Source organism: Gracilinanus agilis, chromosome 3, assembly GCF_016433145.1.
Source record: "Gracilinanus agilis isolate LMUSP501 chromosome 3, AgileGrace, whole genome shotgun sequence".
Taxonomy (NCBI): domain Eukaryota; kingdom Metazoa; phylum Chordata; class Mammalia; order Didelphimorphia; family Didelphidae; genus Gracilinanus; species Gracilinanus agilis.
This window is the reverse complement of record NC_058132.1, coordinates 19,869,111-19,883,982: the sequence shown is the minus strand read 5'-3', so window position 1 is coordinate 19,883,982 and position 14,872 is coordinate 19,869,111. Positions and strand designations below refer to the sequence as shown.

The window sequence follows — 14,872 nt, the reverse complement described above, 5'->3', positions numbered from 1 at the left end:
AGTTCAAGAAGTTCAGCTCTGCTGGAGTCACAAAACTATCCCTTGTGGGCCTCTTTCTATGACCCTGCATGTGGCTCACTAGAAATTATAGAGAAAAAATAGTAACAGCCACATACCCTGACATGACAGGAGTTGACCCAAAATAGCCCTTAAGGGAAAAATCACCCCTTCAGGGATGGGCATACCTCAGCTCAGGGCAGGATCTTTAATGAGGAGGAGTCAGAAAACAGAGAACCCTAAAAGAAAAGCTCTTGAAAACCCCCAGAACTTTTTCCAAAGGGATCTTAGAATCCTGAATCCTTTCTTTAATCACATCATATGGACAGAGTGTGAGAACTAAAGAAATGTCTGGGCCATAATTCTGAGCTGGAGATCCAAACCTTTCATTGTGGCAAATGAAAGCTGGAGATGTCACCACACCCAGCCTGGAGCAAAGGTGTCATGTAGACTGACAACAGCATGTTTTATGGGTTTTTCACAGATTATTAGCCCAAGTCACAGAGGATGTTAAGAAACTTGGAGAGGCATTTGGAAACAAAGGTTTGGACCATTTGATACAAAGTCCTAAGTTCAGTACAAGGTTCAGATCAGAAAATGGCTTTAATCCTCCAGAAGCATCATAATACTTAATTCAAGTAACCTTTCTGGGCCACAATGCTTTGGGGAGCTTCTAGTTGACTTAAATCATGAAAGCATCAAACAGTACCAGAAGATGCCAGGATAGTGTTTGTGTGATCTCCTCAGGCCAGCTGGACACTCACCATTCCCAATGAACTCGGCTCCTTCTGTAGGGGTTTCAGCTTCCCTAGATAACTAGAGGGACCTAAAGCTTTTATTCTTCCCACAGAAGTCTTCAATATCATTAATTGGTGTAATATTCTAATACACCAAACTATCCCTTCCAATGCTATGGCCAATATTCTACAATTATAATCGATATCTCATACAAAATTAGTGGAATAATTGGTTCTAAATCTTAAAAATTGTAATTGCAGTTACTTCTAAAGGATTATATGTGATCACTTGTTTTCATGACTTCTCCTGTGATGAAGTAATGAGGAAAGAGTTGAGGTCTCCTAATTCTCCTTCCTCAGTGGTTATTTATGAATCTGAGATTGAAGAGGATGCTAAGGAAGGGCCTGAGTAGTGATGTCACCAGGAAGATAATATATGTATATACATGAGGGATATATGATTTCATTCTTTATATTGTGGAGAGGGTCAACTGACCACAGTAACCAGCTGATTAATTAATTTAAAATGAAGAAATTCTGCCTCTTGAGAACTCTAGGCATTACACTGTCAATGTCTTCTTTAAGAATGTGCTCCAGGCAGCTGGGTAGCTCAGTGGAGTGAGAGTCAGGCCTAGAGACAGGAGGTCCTAAGTTCAAACCCCGCCTCAGCCACTTCCCAGCTGTGTGACCCTGGGCAAGTCACTTGAACCCCATTGCCCACCCTTACCAATCTTCCACCTATGAGACAATACACCGAAGTACAAGGGTTAAAAAAAAAAAAAAAAAAAAGAATGTGCTCAATCCCCAACCCCAGGTAATCAAATGTTATATTTTTAAAAGGTGAACAGCCCCTTCTTTCCTCGTTATAGTTACTCTTCTTTCTGTAGCTAAATATAAAATGACTGAATATGTTCCAGTAACAAATGACATTTATCATAAAGCAAAGACAGGGTGTCTTGGCTAAAGCATATCATACCTAATGTTTTTGCCAAACTCTGAATATAAGAGGAGCCTGCTCTTCTTTACTTAGCTAGAATCTGAGCCTGATCCTGTATAACTCTATGGACTCTTTTTTATGCTTTTATCTAGATAAGATTTAGGAAATTAAATAGACAAGTTTTCTTGTTTTCTCCTCATTAATCGCTGGTAATATTTCCCCCTGAGAATATGCAGTACTTGCTACCTTCTCACAAAGTTCATAAAAATGTTCTTACCAGATCAATTCTGACACTTGTAATGAGGAGGAATTTTAGATCACCTTCTCTCTTCTCCACAGAATCTCCTCCCTCCCTCATAGAGCACATACTCTCTTCCTAATTCCATAAGGAAAAGTATTGCAGAGTAAGACACTTCTGAAGTGGAGTTTGGCTAAATTCCTTGTGTGCTTTGGTTTTCTGCTCTTGGTTGATGAGGATTAGACTGGTTAAATTCGGAAGGTTCAACTCTAAATTGATTTGACCTTTTCTGCTATAGGGATCAATAACATTCAAGGATGTGGCTGTGGACTTCACTCATGATGAGTGGTGCCTGTTGGATCATTCTCAGAAAGAGCTATACAAGGAGGTCATGCTGGAGAATGTGCAGAATCTACTCTATGTAGGTAAGGACCATTTTCTCTTTTGACTCTGAATCTGCCTTTAAGGGAATGTCTTCGTTCCATGCCAAATGTGCAGGACTTTATGCCTTTGCCAATGATAAAAAAAAAAAGCAGAAGTGTTGATCTCTGCATAAGGTTTTCATCCTGTGTGTTTTCCATTAAAAAAAGGTCTTTGGATTCTGTGATGAGAAGCTGGTACTTTGCTTTCTTGCTCCTCTTGTGTTTTAGCTAGCTTCAGGTGAAAACTTAAAAGAGTGTTACAGATTTACATTTCTGAAGCTCAAAGCCCCTAATTCTGTCTGGTCTAGTAAGTTTATCCTTAATCCACCTTTATCCTTCCCTCAAATTCCATGGCAGATGTTAGGAATAGAAAGGAAGGGAATAAGCATTTTAGAATATCTGCTCTATGTCCTGTCCTGGGTAGAGGAGTTCAAAATTGTCATTAATTTTACAACATTCCTGTGAGTTTGATTCTCTTATTGTCCTCAATTCATAATTGAGGCAACTGAGGTAAACAGAAGTTAAATAACTTGCCCAAGGGAACCCACTTACCTAGTTACTCCAAGTTCTGAGCTCTTAACCTTTCACTACCAACTGCCTTTAAGATAATGGAGGTTGTGAAACGTGCCCATCCTTTACAAGAGGTAAATCAAGATGAAATTTTCTGATTGAAAATGTGTTTCATGATCTTTGCCCTCCTGCAAATGGCTCAACAGTGAATATAAGAAAAACCATTCTGAAGGCTTTACTTGTATGCCCTCTTTCTATTAAAAGGACCAAATTTTTTATTTTTTTTCCCCTTGATCTCTTACTTCTTCCTTAATCCCCAGGGCTTACAGTTCCCAGAGAAAATTTTATCACCTATTTTCAGCAAGGGGAATCACCGTGGCTGCTAGAGGATAAAGACCAATGGAGCTCCTGTCCAGGTGAGTCAGCGGAAAGCAGGTATGTGCATTAGGGCTGTTATCCCAAAAGACTTTTTTCTTTTTTTTTAAAGGGAGTGCTAGCTTTGGGGACTGGCAGGGCAACAGAGAATGAAGCAATTCATTTCCTGAGAGATGGATAGAGTATGAGACATAATATATCACAAAATAAGATAAATGTTTATCATGTCTGCACTAACTGGTAAAATATCTTTTGTAGAGAACAAAAGAAAACTTACATTCCACTTTGAGAATTACTGCATGAGTTAAAAAGAGTGAAATAGTTTTTCAGCTTAGCATGTACAATTTAGCAAGATTGACCATATTATAGTTTGTGTCTACAAAATGATGAGAACAGAATATCTAGAAGATTACCAGAGATTGACATAATTATCAGAATAATCAACAATTGGCTTTTAAAGGAAAGATAGAAAGGGGAATGTAGACAGATTGTCTAATACAATGGACAAAGCTCCGGCACAGAGTTTGAGTTGTGGTCTAGCTGCAAAGAAGTTGATCAGGTCACTCCTCCATTCTTTACTGATGACATGAGTTGCAAAGTGTGATGAGAATCTTGAGCTTGTCTGTGTCAGGTCTGTTGAGAGGTTTCATTGTTTTTGTTTTTGAAAATATTTCTAATATCATCCATCTTGCAGTTATGAACAAATGATGTATCCAAGGACCGCTTTTGCTTTTTTAAGTTTGTAAACTCTTTTAGGCCTGGGGAAATGGAATAAAAATCTGCCATCAGAGGAAAGAACTTATATTTCTGTGTGTGTGTGTGTATGCCCTCCTTCCTTCTGTGTTTATATTATACTTTGTTTTCTTCAGAGACAGAGACTAATTTTGAAGTGAAGAAGACATGTACCAACCTGAGCCTTTTCATGGAAGGATCTGGCCCCCAGAGATGCGTGAATAAGGATCCTTGTGACTTTATTTTGAGAGAAATCTGTGAATCTGATATTAAGGTAAATGAAATTCCAGTGAGTGACTATGAATTTGATGAAACTGCAGAGAAATTCAGCCAATATTCAGGCCTAAATGAATATATGGAATTGACCTTAGGAAATGACTCTTCTCAGGATAGTGAATACAGCACATGTTTTCCTGAAGAAGGAACATTTATACAGTTGCAAGAGAAACCTCCTGAAATGGTCATGTATCAAGGTAACCCTGGGGGAATCGCCTTCGATTGGAGTTTAAAACACATTAGACATCCCAAAAGTAAATGTATAAAGATGCTTTCTGTGAATAATAATGTTGGGAGACCTTTTAGTCCAAACTCTGAGCTTGGTTCTCATCAAATAAGCCACTCTGGAGAGAAACCTTATGAATGTAAACACTGTGGAAAGGCTTTTACAGTGAGGGGCAGTCGTAACAGACATGAGAGAATCCACACTGGAGAGAAACCTTATGAGTGTACACAGTGTGGACAGGCTTTCACTCGGAAGGGCCATCTTACCAGACATCTGAGAATCCATACTGGAGAGAAACCTTATGAATGCAAACAGTGTGGAAAGGCTTTTCCACGGAGGAACCGTCTTGCTGCACATCAGAGAATCCACACTGGAGAGAAACCTTATGAATGTAAACAATGTGGAAAGGGTTTCACACAGAGAAACTATCTTGCTTCTCATCAGACAATCCACACTGGAGAGAAACCTTATGCATGTACACAGTGTGGAAAGACTTTCACAGAGAGGGCCTCTCTTCGTTTACATTTGAGAATCCATACTGGAGAGAAACCTTATGAATGTACAGAATGTGGAAAGGCTTTCACTCGGAGTCACCAACTTGCTGCACATCAGGTAATCCATACTGGAAAGAAACCTTATGAATGTAAACAGTGTGGAAAGGGTTTCACACAGAGGAGTAATCTTGCTGCACATCAGAGAATCCACACTGGAGAAAAACCTTATGAATGTAAACAGTGTGGAAAGGCTTTCACACTGATGGGTTCTCTTGTTACACATCAGAGAATCCACACTGGAGAGAAACCTTATGAATGTAGACAATGTGGAAAGGCTTTTAGATATAGATCTGATCTTCGAAAACATCAGAGAATTCACACTAGAGAGAAACCTTATGAATGTTCATAATGTGGGAAGGCTTTCATAGACTGGGGCTCTCTTACTGAACATGTGAGAATCCACACTGGTGAGAAACTTTATGAATGTAAACAGTGAGGAAAGGCTTTCACACTGAGGATCAGTCTTGCTGTATATCAGAGAACCCAAATTGGAAAGAAACTTTATGAATATACACAATGTGAAAAGGCTTTCACAGTGAGTCATCTTGCTAGGCATCAGAGCATTCATATTGGAGAGAATCATTTTTTTTTTTTATCCTGGGACCCCATTCTAGGAGCATAGGGCCACAACCAGTAGGCAATGGGTCACACAGTCGCTCAGGGTCACCCAGCTGGGAAGTGTCTGAGCCCAGATTTGAACCTAGGACCTTTCGTCTCTAGGCCAGGCTCTCAATCCACTGAGCTAGCCCAGCTGCCCTTACTTTAGGTTGCAGTTTCTTTAGCAGATGTAGTTTTTACAGGGTGGGGTTGCTAGCCCCATGCCCAACCCTCCTCCTTTTTCATCCGGGCTAGGGACCGTCTTTGGCCCAGGAGTGGTAAGGGTGGGCAATAGGGGTCAAGTGACTTGCCCAAGGTTACACAGCTGGAAGTGTCCCAAGACCGGACTTGAACCTAGGACCTCCAGTCTCTAGGCCTGGCTCTCAATCCACTGAGCCACCCAGCTGCCCCCTGAGAATCATTATGCATGTCATCAATTCAGATAGGCTTTCACATGAAGTTCCTTAGTTGCTTCATTTCAGAAAACCCCCACTGGAGAGAAACCTCATGAATGATGCTGATTTTATAATTGCCACTTTAACTTATTCAACATAAGAGAATCTACACTAGAGAGAAACTGGAGGAATATGATCAGTGTGGTAAGGCCTTCAAGCAACAATCATGTTATTCTCAAAATTCCTTTTGGATTGAAATCTTATTCCTCTCATCAATGAAGAAAGACATTGAAATGGAGAGTCTGGAGCTTGTTCAGTATGAGATAATGTCTTCTGAAAAGACCAGTTCCAGATGGATTCCCTTTCAGAAGGCCTTCAGCCAGAGATCATCTCTTAGTTCATATCAGAGGATTTATAGTGTAGAAAAACCTGATGAATGTGCTGAAGTTTATGTGTTTTCCTCAGGAGGAGGGCGATCACTTATTTAGAAAACTAGGAAAGGCTTTTTGCTGTAGCCTATAATGTCCTACTGAGGAACCCTCATTAAATACCCCAAATTTCATACTGCAAAAAATATTTAAATGATAAAGACTTTTTCTCTGAAATCCTAATGCTTGTCATTCTTCCTCACTATATGTCATCTGATTTCTGGCTCTGAACAGAAGTCCCACCCTTCTGATGATGTAATAATTGAGAATTTGAGGTGTCCAAGTCTATCTTGTCCCTGAAAATATCAACTGATGGGTATTCGTGCCATCCTAAGGTTAAGCTGTCAGGATAAAGAGAAATGGGACACAACTCCCTTCATAAAGAAGAGGCAAGGCACCCTCTTTTTTTGGATGATGATGGAGGAGACACATTTTTTGCTTAAGAGAACCCTATGCCCCCATTGAGAAATTTTTCTCAGAGAAATAGTCTCATTCAATATTTGTTAAAATCTGAATGCTATACAAAACAATTCCATGACAAGAACAAAGTCCTAATTACTCCTCCCTCTGATAATTACATTCTCTCTAATCTGAGTCCTTATAATGGAGAAAGGGATAAGAATTTCACTTGCTCTCATAGCTCACCAGGAAACAAATAGCTTTAAGTAAATCTCTTCAATTTTCTCCTTTCAAATATAGTCAATAAAGTATTTGATGAGTCTATATAATATTAAAAGATAAAATATTATGCATTATGTTATATCATCAAGTTTTAAAAGATTATGTTGTATAATGGTATATTATAGATTATAATATATTTAATATCATGATATAATTTTACAATAATCTAAACAAATTATTTTATTTCCACATGGGATAGTCAGTTAACTTCAGAATGGAACAATACTTTTTGACAGAAATTGGAATTAAAATTCATGAATCAATGCTTGATATAATTAAAAGACATTATTAATAGAACTTGTAAAAGATACAATTTTGTTCAAATATATTTTTTTTACCTTATTTATAATCTTGTTACATCCCAATTGTAAGAGAAGTTGCTTTTCCAGAGTATATTGTTAGAAGGGTTTGACAAATTTCACCTTTTCTAAACCAATTTATTGAGTTTGAAATCTCTAACAAAACTTTCAAATTAACTTCCCCAGAATTGCTTCCATTTACTACCCCTTACATTTTAAATCACATTTAAAGTCCTGTATGAGGCTATCTAATATGAATATTTTATTAAATCAAGAATAAGAGTAACAATAAGGACAACTAGGTATCTTGCTGGATTGAGATACAGGTATAGAGATGGAAGGTGCTAGGTTCAAATCTGGCCTTAGACACTTACTAGCTGTGTCCCTAGATAAGTCACCCACATTGCCTAGCCTAGTGATGGCAAAGATGGCATGAAGAGCACTCTGTGGGTTCATAGTTGGCCCTTTCTCCCCTCCCCCTGCAGAGTTTGTTACTAAGGGTGAAGCTATTTCCCACCCCCTCTCCATTGAGCCTGATGACATTTTTTTCACATCCCTGCCCCTGTGCCCAGCAGCTCAATGGGATTAAATCTACCCTGCTCATCTTTAGATTTAATCACCAAAGGTGAAAACATCTTCACTTAACTCACAAGTTGGGAGGTCTGTAATCCATGTGTGTTAGAATGAGTGACAAATCAGAATTTACTGACTGCCTCCTGGGAAGTCCTAAGAAAAGCGTCTGTTGTGATTGAACACGAAAACTATGAGGAAGGTACAGGAAGTGACACAAAAAAGACCCCCTTAAAAAGAGTTGAGTGAGCCAGGGTTCTTTTCGTTCTTGTTTGGACTTTGGAGGAGCCCTGGGACCCTGAGACCTTGGTGAGACTGTTCTTAAATCCTTCCCTTAGAACTACACGTGGTGATTGTAAAGACTAAATCTTCCTGAACTTCTCTTAAGGAACTTCCTTTTTAACAGAGACTCTGTGGCTGAAGCTTTTGCTTCATTGGCCTCTTGAGTTTCTGGCCTTAGGATCAAGGCTGGATTTCCCTAGGCTGAGGGTTAATTAGATTTACCTGGATTAAACTAGGGGATCTGAGCAAATTACCTACTGTGTTAGATTACTTATCCTAGCTTATCCTCTCTCTTATTTCATTATTTCTTCTCTTCTCATTTGTAAATAAACTTCCATAAAAGTCATTTTAACATGGTTATTCTTTAATTGGGGATTGATAATTGTTCAATCCCCTGGAGACCAACTTTTTAATATTTATACAAACAAAACCCCTTTTTACCTCTTACAGGGGTAAGGTGGGTGGCTCACAGGAACCGGAGATAGAGGGGAGGGGATTGCTCAGGGCCTTCTCCCCCTCTCTACACTGGTTGAGGTCATTCCTTATTTTACCTGCCCTTCTGCCCAACAGCCCAATGAGTGTCCTTTCTCCTGTATGGGTGGGGGGGAGGGGCAGCCATCATTGACCTCCCTTTTACCCCTCTTCTGCTTGGGAACCAATACACAGTCTTGATTCCAAGCAGGAAGGTGAGGATTTAAAAGAGAATGATAGCAATAAAAGGATGATGAAGCGTTTGCCATAAACTAAGCAGGATATTCAGCTTTTGGGTGCTAATATTTGAGATTGCCCTCAGACAGGTGGAATCCCGGGGCTAGTAAATGACAGACTGGCTGAACCTTCGTATTTCCCATCCTTAGAGTTCTTCCTCCAAACTGAGCCCTTTCAAAGAAAGCAGGAATCTCCATAACAATATTCCCTTTCACAATTCGCAGCTCACCATAACCTTATTGTGCCAGGGACCAGGAGACAAGATGGTAGAGGGGGAGGGGAGGCATGGGGAGGAGGAAGACAGACACAGAGACAGATATTCACACTCACGGAAAAGCCACACTTAACACACAGAGAAGAAGAGACATGCACAGGGGCGCCTACTGGAACGCCTTTACCCCACCCCCTCGACCCAAACTGCGCATGCGCATGTTTCCCATGCTCTGACCCCAGCAAGGTTCACGCGGGTCTTCAGATGCCCCGGAGGTGACGTGGGAAGAGAGGAGGGTCCCCCTGCCCCTAATTCCCGGCTCTGCCAGCACTGCCACCCTCCCCGCCTCTCTCCTCTCCCCTGACTCCCCAGTGGTAGCGGCTCAAACACCAAACCCTGCTCTCCAGGGAAGCTGCACTTGCCCAGATGAGATTCCCAGTGGGCCCTGGGGCTGCCGCAGGGGGAGGGGCCTAGAGCTGCTTCAGGTTAGGATTCAGGCATTCTGGGAAATGGAGTCCTCTGGCTGCCTCCAATGGCTCCTCCCCCTGAGATTACAGTCCCGGGTAGGGGAGTGGCTATGCCTGAACTGTTCCCTCAGCCCCGCCCCCATTTCCTCTTTCTCCCACCAGCCAGCCTCTTCCACCTCTGACTGGAAGCTCCCTGAGGGCAGCCTCTCTGTTCCAGTCCATTTGGAGCCACAAACAGCAGGGCAGGGCCCAGCCCACAGCAGGCACCTAATAAGTGTCTATTTGACTGATGGATTTACTGCTTGATATATCATTCCTCTCCACGGCCTGGTGGGGGGGGGGTGTTCAAGGAACCCCAGTTCTGACAGAGAAGGAAACTGAGTAAAGGGCAGCAGCTGCTGTCCAAGGCCCAGGCTGGGGTCCATTTCTCCCCTCCCCCATCCCCTCCCCTGCACAGTGGCTCCTCCTCCCTTATTCCCTAGAGACAGAATGGTGCCTGCAGCTCACAGCTCTCCCGCCCTTGGGCTAGGCACAGTGGTTCCCCAACTTTTTTTGGCCTACCACCCCCTTTCCAGAAAAAAATATGACTTAGATCCCCCAAATGCACCTGTGGCCATCACCTCTCCCCTGGATCACTGCAGCACCCACTTTGGGAATCACTGGAGGGCATCCTAGATCACTTGGTTCCGTGGCATTTCCTGCAATCAGACTGAGGGTTCCGGAGAGCATTCCTCCACCTCCTTACAACTCCATATGCAATGGGACAGGACAGGGAAGGAATCTCGTCCTGGATTCCCTTTCTAATGGGCGCTTTGCTTGCTTGGCTTTTCCAATGGGATGTGCTTGAGGAAGGTGCCTTTAATGTTTCTGGATGAAAAAAGGCTTAAAAAAAATCAGGCACCTTTTAGAATTGTGGCCACAATAATTCTGAATCCAGGATGGAGATTAAAAAGAAAAGAAAATTCTGACTCCGTGAAATTAAAATGAAGATCAAACTAGAACAGAAACTGGAGAGAGGACAATCTATCAAAGAGGACGTGAAATACTATCAAGAAAAGTCAACTGAGGGGCAGCTGGTTGACTCAGTGAATTGAGAGCCAGGTCTGGAGACCAGAGATCCTGGGTTTAAACCTGGCCTCAGCCACGTCTGTAAAAATGAAGGTGGTAGATAGAGTTGGTTGTGAAACCTCCTATTTAGATGGTAAATGAGTTTACTTTAACTAAGCTTCAGTGTCTCTCCAGCTGGATGTGGTTTGTGATGAATCAGCTGAGAAGACACTTCACTAGATTGACCCACCTTCTACAACTCACCAATGAAGTAGATGGATTTCCTCAACTGCCAGTGATATATGAATTTAGTTTTTAAGGTGAATTCAAGAGTAATAAACTACTATTATGAAAATTATTTTCTGATTGTGATATGTTAACCCTGAACCCAGAAGATCAATAAGCTTTTAGATGACTCCAGTGATGTAAAGGAGAAGTGTGTTAACTGACAACTTCCCCTTTGGAATGTTCAGAACAGATCAGGTCAGTATTAGCTTCTTTATAATAACTAATTTAATGATGGTAAACAAGGTTAGGGAAAGGATGGGCAAAATATTGAGGAAAGAGGAATTAGGGATGAATCCTAAACCTTGTCTAACTAATGAAGTTATATTAAATCTTCTGAAGTTCCAGGAGAAGCTGATTTTCCTGAAGCCTGCCAGGCAGACTGCCTTGGCCAGGCCTAAGGCCTGACACTGATTATTTGATGGTTTATCTCAGCTGAAGATGATTTAATTTAAGTGTTGATCTTCTTGTTAGTATTTAGATTTGTATGTTGGTGATGAACGATGTTTAAAGCTGGACTCTCTTAGCACTGAATGACCAATGAGCAGCCTGGGTACCTAATCCTATGAGATATAAGTAACCTAGCTAAGAGACAATCCTGAAATGAAGCCTGCTCTCCCACTGTATCTCAAGATTGAGACCCTGAAGCTCAAAGTCTCTCTCCTTTTATAGGCACATCTCAACAGACTTTTGGGTCTCATGCCAGCTCATGGCAGTCCTGTATTCTGTATTCCAACTCAGCAACTGGCAACTATCCTGGTTCAAAATGTCTTCTTGCAAAAGTATTTTCACTTCCTAGGTATGTGACCCTGAACAAGTCATTGAGTCCCCCATTACCTACCCTTACCACTCTTCTGCCTTGGAACCAATACCTGAAACCATTGCCAACACATTACTGGTCAAAGGAAAGGAAGTTTCCCAGAACCGTGACAACCAGATATGACACATGAAAACATGCTCCATAGCACTCAGAAGAAGAGACATATAAGAAGAATTTGATCAATTCTTGTCAAGTCCACCAACTGTTAAAAAAGGATAAAAAAGGAAACCAACTATGTGTGATTTCTTAAAATCTGAAAATCACAAACTTAAAATAAAAGGAATGTCGTATAGATAGCATTTGGTAGAAAAAAGCATGGTACCTGAAATGAGTCTACTATGACCAGCTTGGCTTCCTTTTGAGTAATAAAAGAATTCAACATAGCATTTTTAAAGCTCTTCTCATTCCTTCTGTGGTGAAAATTTATCCCACCAATATAGAACTCCAAGGCAAATAATGGCTTTTTTTTTGAGAGGAGGCCCACCTCACAGAGAAAGCTGGTCTCTGGTCCCATCAGAACCAGAGACCCTGAGCCTTAGGAGATGGTCTTTTTTTTTTTTTTTTTTTTTTTTTTAACCCTTCTGTCTTGGAATCAGTACTGTGTATTGGCTCCAAGGCAGAAGAGTGGTAAGGGTAGGCAATGGGGTTTAAGTGACTTGCCCAGGGTCATACAGCTGGGAAGTGTCTGAGGCCAGATTCCAACCTAGGACCTCCCGTCTCTAGGCCTGACTCTCAATCCACTGAGCTACCCAGCTGCCCCTGGCCTTTTTTTAATAGAGAAAATTTATGACATAGTGACAGTCATACAAAAAAAGAAAAAAATGTGCATATCTTTCACATAGGCAGTTCTTAATTAGTGGCTTAAGTGCTGATTAAGCTAGTGAATGCCAAAGAAGATCACTTTTTAAGTATTATTATTGCTGAACTTTCAAGGGCCTTTGCACGCTTGTTGTTTTTTACTAATGTGATAATGAGATTAAATCTACCCTGCCCATCTTTAGATTTAATCACCAAAGGTGAAAACACCTCTATAGCAATCCAGGTGATTGTGATATTATTTTAAGAGTGCTCAAAAACTTAACTCTTATACTGCTAATGATTGATCTCTGTAATCTTGAGTCAAATTGAACATAGACTTTGCTAAATCCCTAGCTCTTCCCTAAGGCTACACCCCAGAAGACAGGTCAGTTATCTCAGTCTCCTTACTTTACCTTCAATGATCAATTAAAATAGGTATCAAACATCAGTAGATGCCTTAGGCCATATTGGCTCCAGATCCAGATCTTAGCTCTACCTATTGTTTTAGGTTCTGGCAGTTTGCATTTTATGATGATTACCTCATAATGTTAATGTATCAAGCCACTGGGCTCTTCCCTTCCCCCCATAGTGTTGTAACCCCAATAAAGGTGACAAGAAATCAGTTGGCAAGGAAACTCTTGACCATCAGAGCTCTGAACCATCTAAGTTCTTGACCACCAGAGCCTACTCGCTGTTTACCTTATCCCAAAACTTACTATGTCTGCGTGTCTTTATTCTCGCCTTATGTTCTCTTTCCACTAGTTTTTAACCCACTACCCATTTTCACTCAGTCCTTGGTTCCCCTTTCTAAGTGTCCAACCCACTAGGAGTCTTTGTGGAGCTGCTGGACAGCTTCAATCTCCATTTAACTCACAAGTTGGGTGGTCTGTAACCCAGGCGTGCTAGAGTAACAAATCAGAATTTACTGACTGCCTCCTGGGCAGTCCTAAGAAAAATGTCTGTTATGATTGGACACGTAAACTAAGAGGAGGCCACAGGAAGTGACGCAAAAGAGGCCCCTTTAAAAAGAGACCTCAGTCAGCTGGGCTCTCTCTTCTGATTCGTGAACAGGACCTGAAGGAGCTCTTCTGGTTCACGACTAGACTTGGAGGAAGTCTGGAGCTGGTGAGACTGTTCCACGTGTTGAGTATTAAGACTGAATCTTCCTGAACTTCTCTTAAGGAACTTCCTTTTAATAGAGACTCTGTGGCTGAAGCTTTTGCTTTGTTCGCCTTCAAGGCCCTGTGGGCCTCTGGCTTTCCCACCTTGGGATCAAGGCTGGATTTTCTCTGGGCTGAGGGTTAATTAGATCTACCTGGATTGAACGAGGAGGTCAGAGTAAATTACCTACTGTGTTAGATTACTTATCCTATCTTATCCTCTCTCTTATTTCCTTATTTCTACTTGTTCTCATTTATAAATAAATTTCCATAAAAGTCATTTTAACTTGAGGTTATTCTTTAATTGGGGACTGATAATTATTCAATCCCCTGTGAGACCAACCTTTTAATATTTACCCAATAAAAACCCATTTTTACCCCTTATGCCAGTGATTCCCAAAGTGAGTGCTACTGCCCCCTGGTGGATGCTACAGCGATCCAGGGGGCAGTGATGGCCACAGGTGCATTTATCTTTCCTATTAATTGCTATTAAAATTAAAAAAAATTAATTTCCAGGGGGCTAAGTAATATTTTTTCTGGAAAGGGGGCAGTAGACCAAAAAAGTTTGGGAACCACTGCCTTACACTAACAATATTAGGAGTCTTTTACTAACAATATTAGGAGTCAGCAGTTTGTAGAAACAAGAGTGTGAAAGAGAAATATACCTCCAAAAGGAGATTGTGAATGACCTAGACTGGTTGGTGATAGAAAAACCCAACTAGGGACTTTCCCAGGGCCAGTAAGCACAACCCCTTGCAATTATATAAAAAACAAGTTTAATGAGTTAGGGAAATGGTAGATAAGGTTCTAAATCTATATAACTCTAACTCCTTCCCTCCAATCTAAGCTCCCCACATGGGGATGTCCTTCTTATCTTCTCAAGCCCTCCTTATCCACTCCCTGATCTTATCTAGACCCCAAAACTATCTGACTACCTACATATCACAGATTGTCTTTAAAAGGCTGAGGATGGGTTCCGGGTTAAGATGGCGGCAGAGTAAGAAGCAGCTCTTAACCTCTCCTGACCGAAACACACAAAACTCCTCAAGGGGACATAAAAACAAGTCCAGACGAACGGAGGAACCCCACAACAGGGCACAGCGTGGAAGGTACGTGGAAT

General features: G+C 41.2%; 3 protein-coding genes across 3 annotated transcripts in view; 2 read left to right on the top strand and 1 right to left on the bottom strand.

Annotated features, from left to right (window-relative positions):
* Window positions 1-14,872, top strand: part of LOC123240825 (leukocyte immunoglobulin-like receptor subfamily A member 2) — a 289,397-nt gene that overhangs the window by 178,095 nt on the left and 96,430 nt on the right. The gene's annotated exons all lie outside the window — the stretch shown is intronic.
* The window catches only part of LOC123239930 (zinc finger protein 69 homolog B-like), a 39,380-nt gene continuing 27,618 nt past the window's right edge, over window positions 3,111-14,872 (bottom strand). Inside the window, exon 3 of the mRNA XM_044667252.1 lies at window positions 3,111-3,974. Within this exon, the coding sequence (XP_044523187.1) occupies window positions 3,844-3,974 (131 nt within the window). The 3' untranslated portion in view covers window positions 3,111-3,843. The remainder of the gene's footprint in view (window positions 3,975-14,872) is intronic.
* LOC123239929 (zinc finger protein 239-like) lies at window positions 4,367-5,632 on the top strand. Its single transcript, XM_044667251.1, has one exon. The coding sequence runs from the start codon at window positions 4,406-4,408 to the stop codon at window positions 5,351-5,353; it is 948 nt and encodes a 315-aa protein (XP_044523186.1). The 5' UTR covers window positions 4,367-4,405; the 3' UTR covers window positions 5,354-5,632.

Coding starts and splice junctions, on each gene's coding strand:
- LOC123239929 (XM_044667251.1), top strand. CDS start 4,406: ATGGTCATGTATCAAGGTAACCCTGGGGGAATCGCCTTCGATTGGAGT.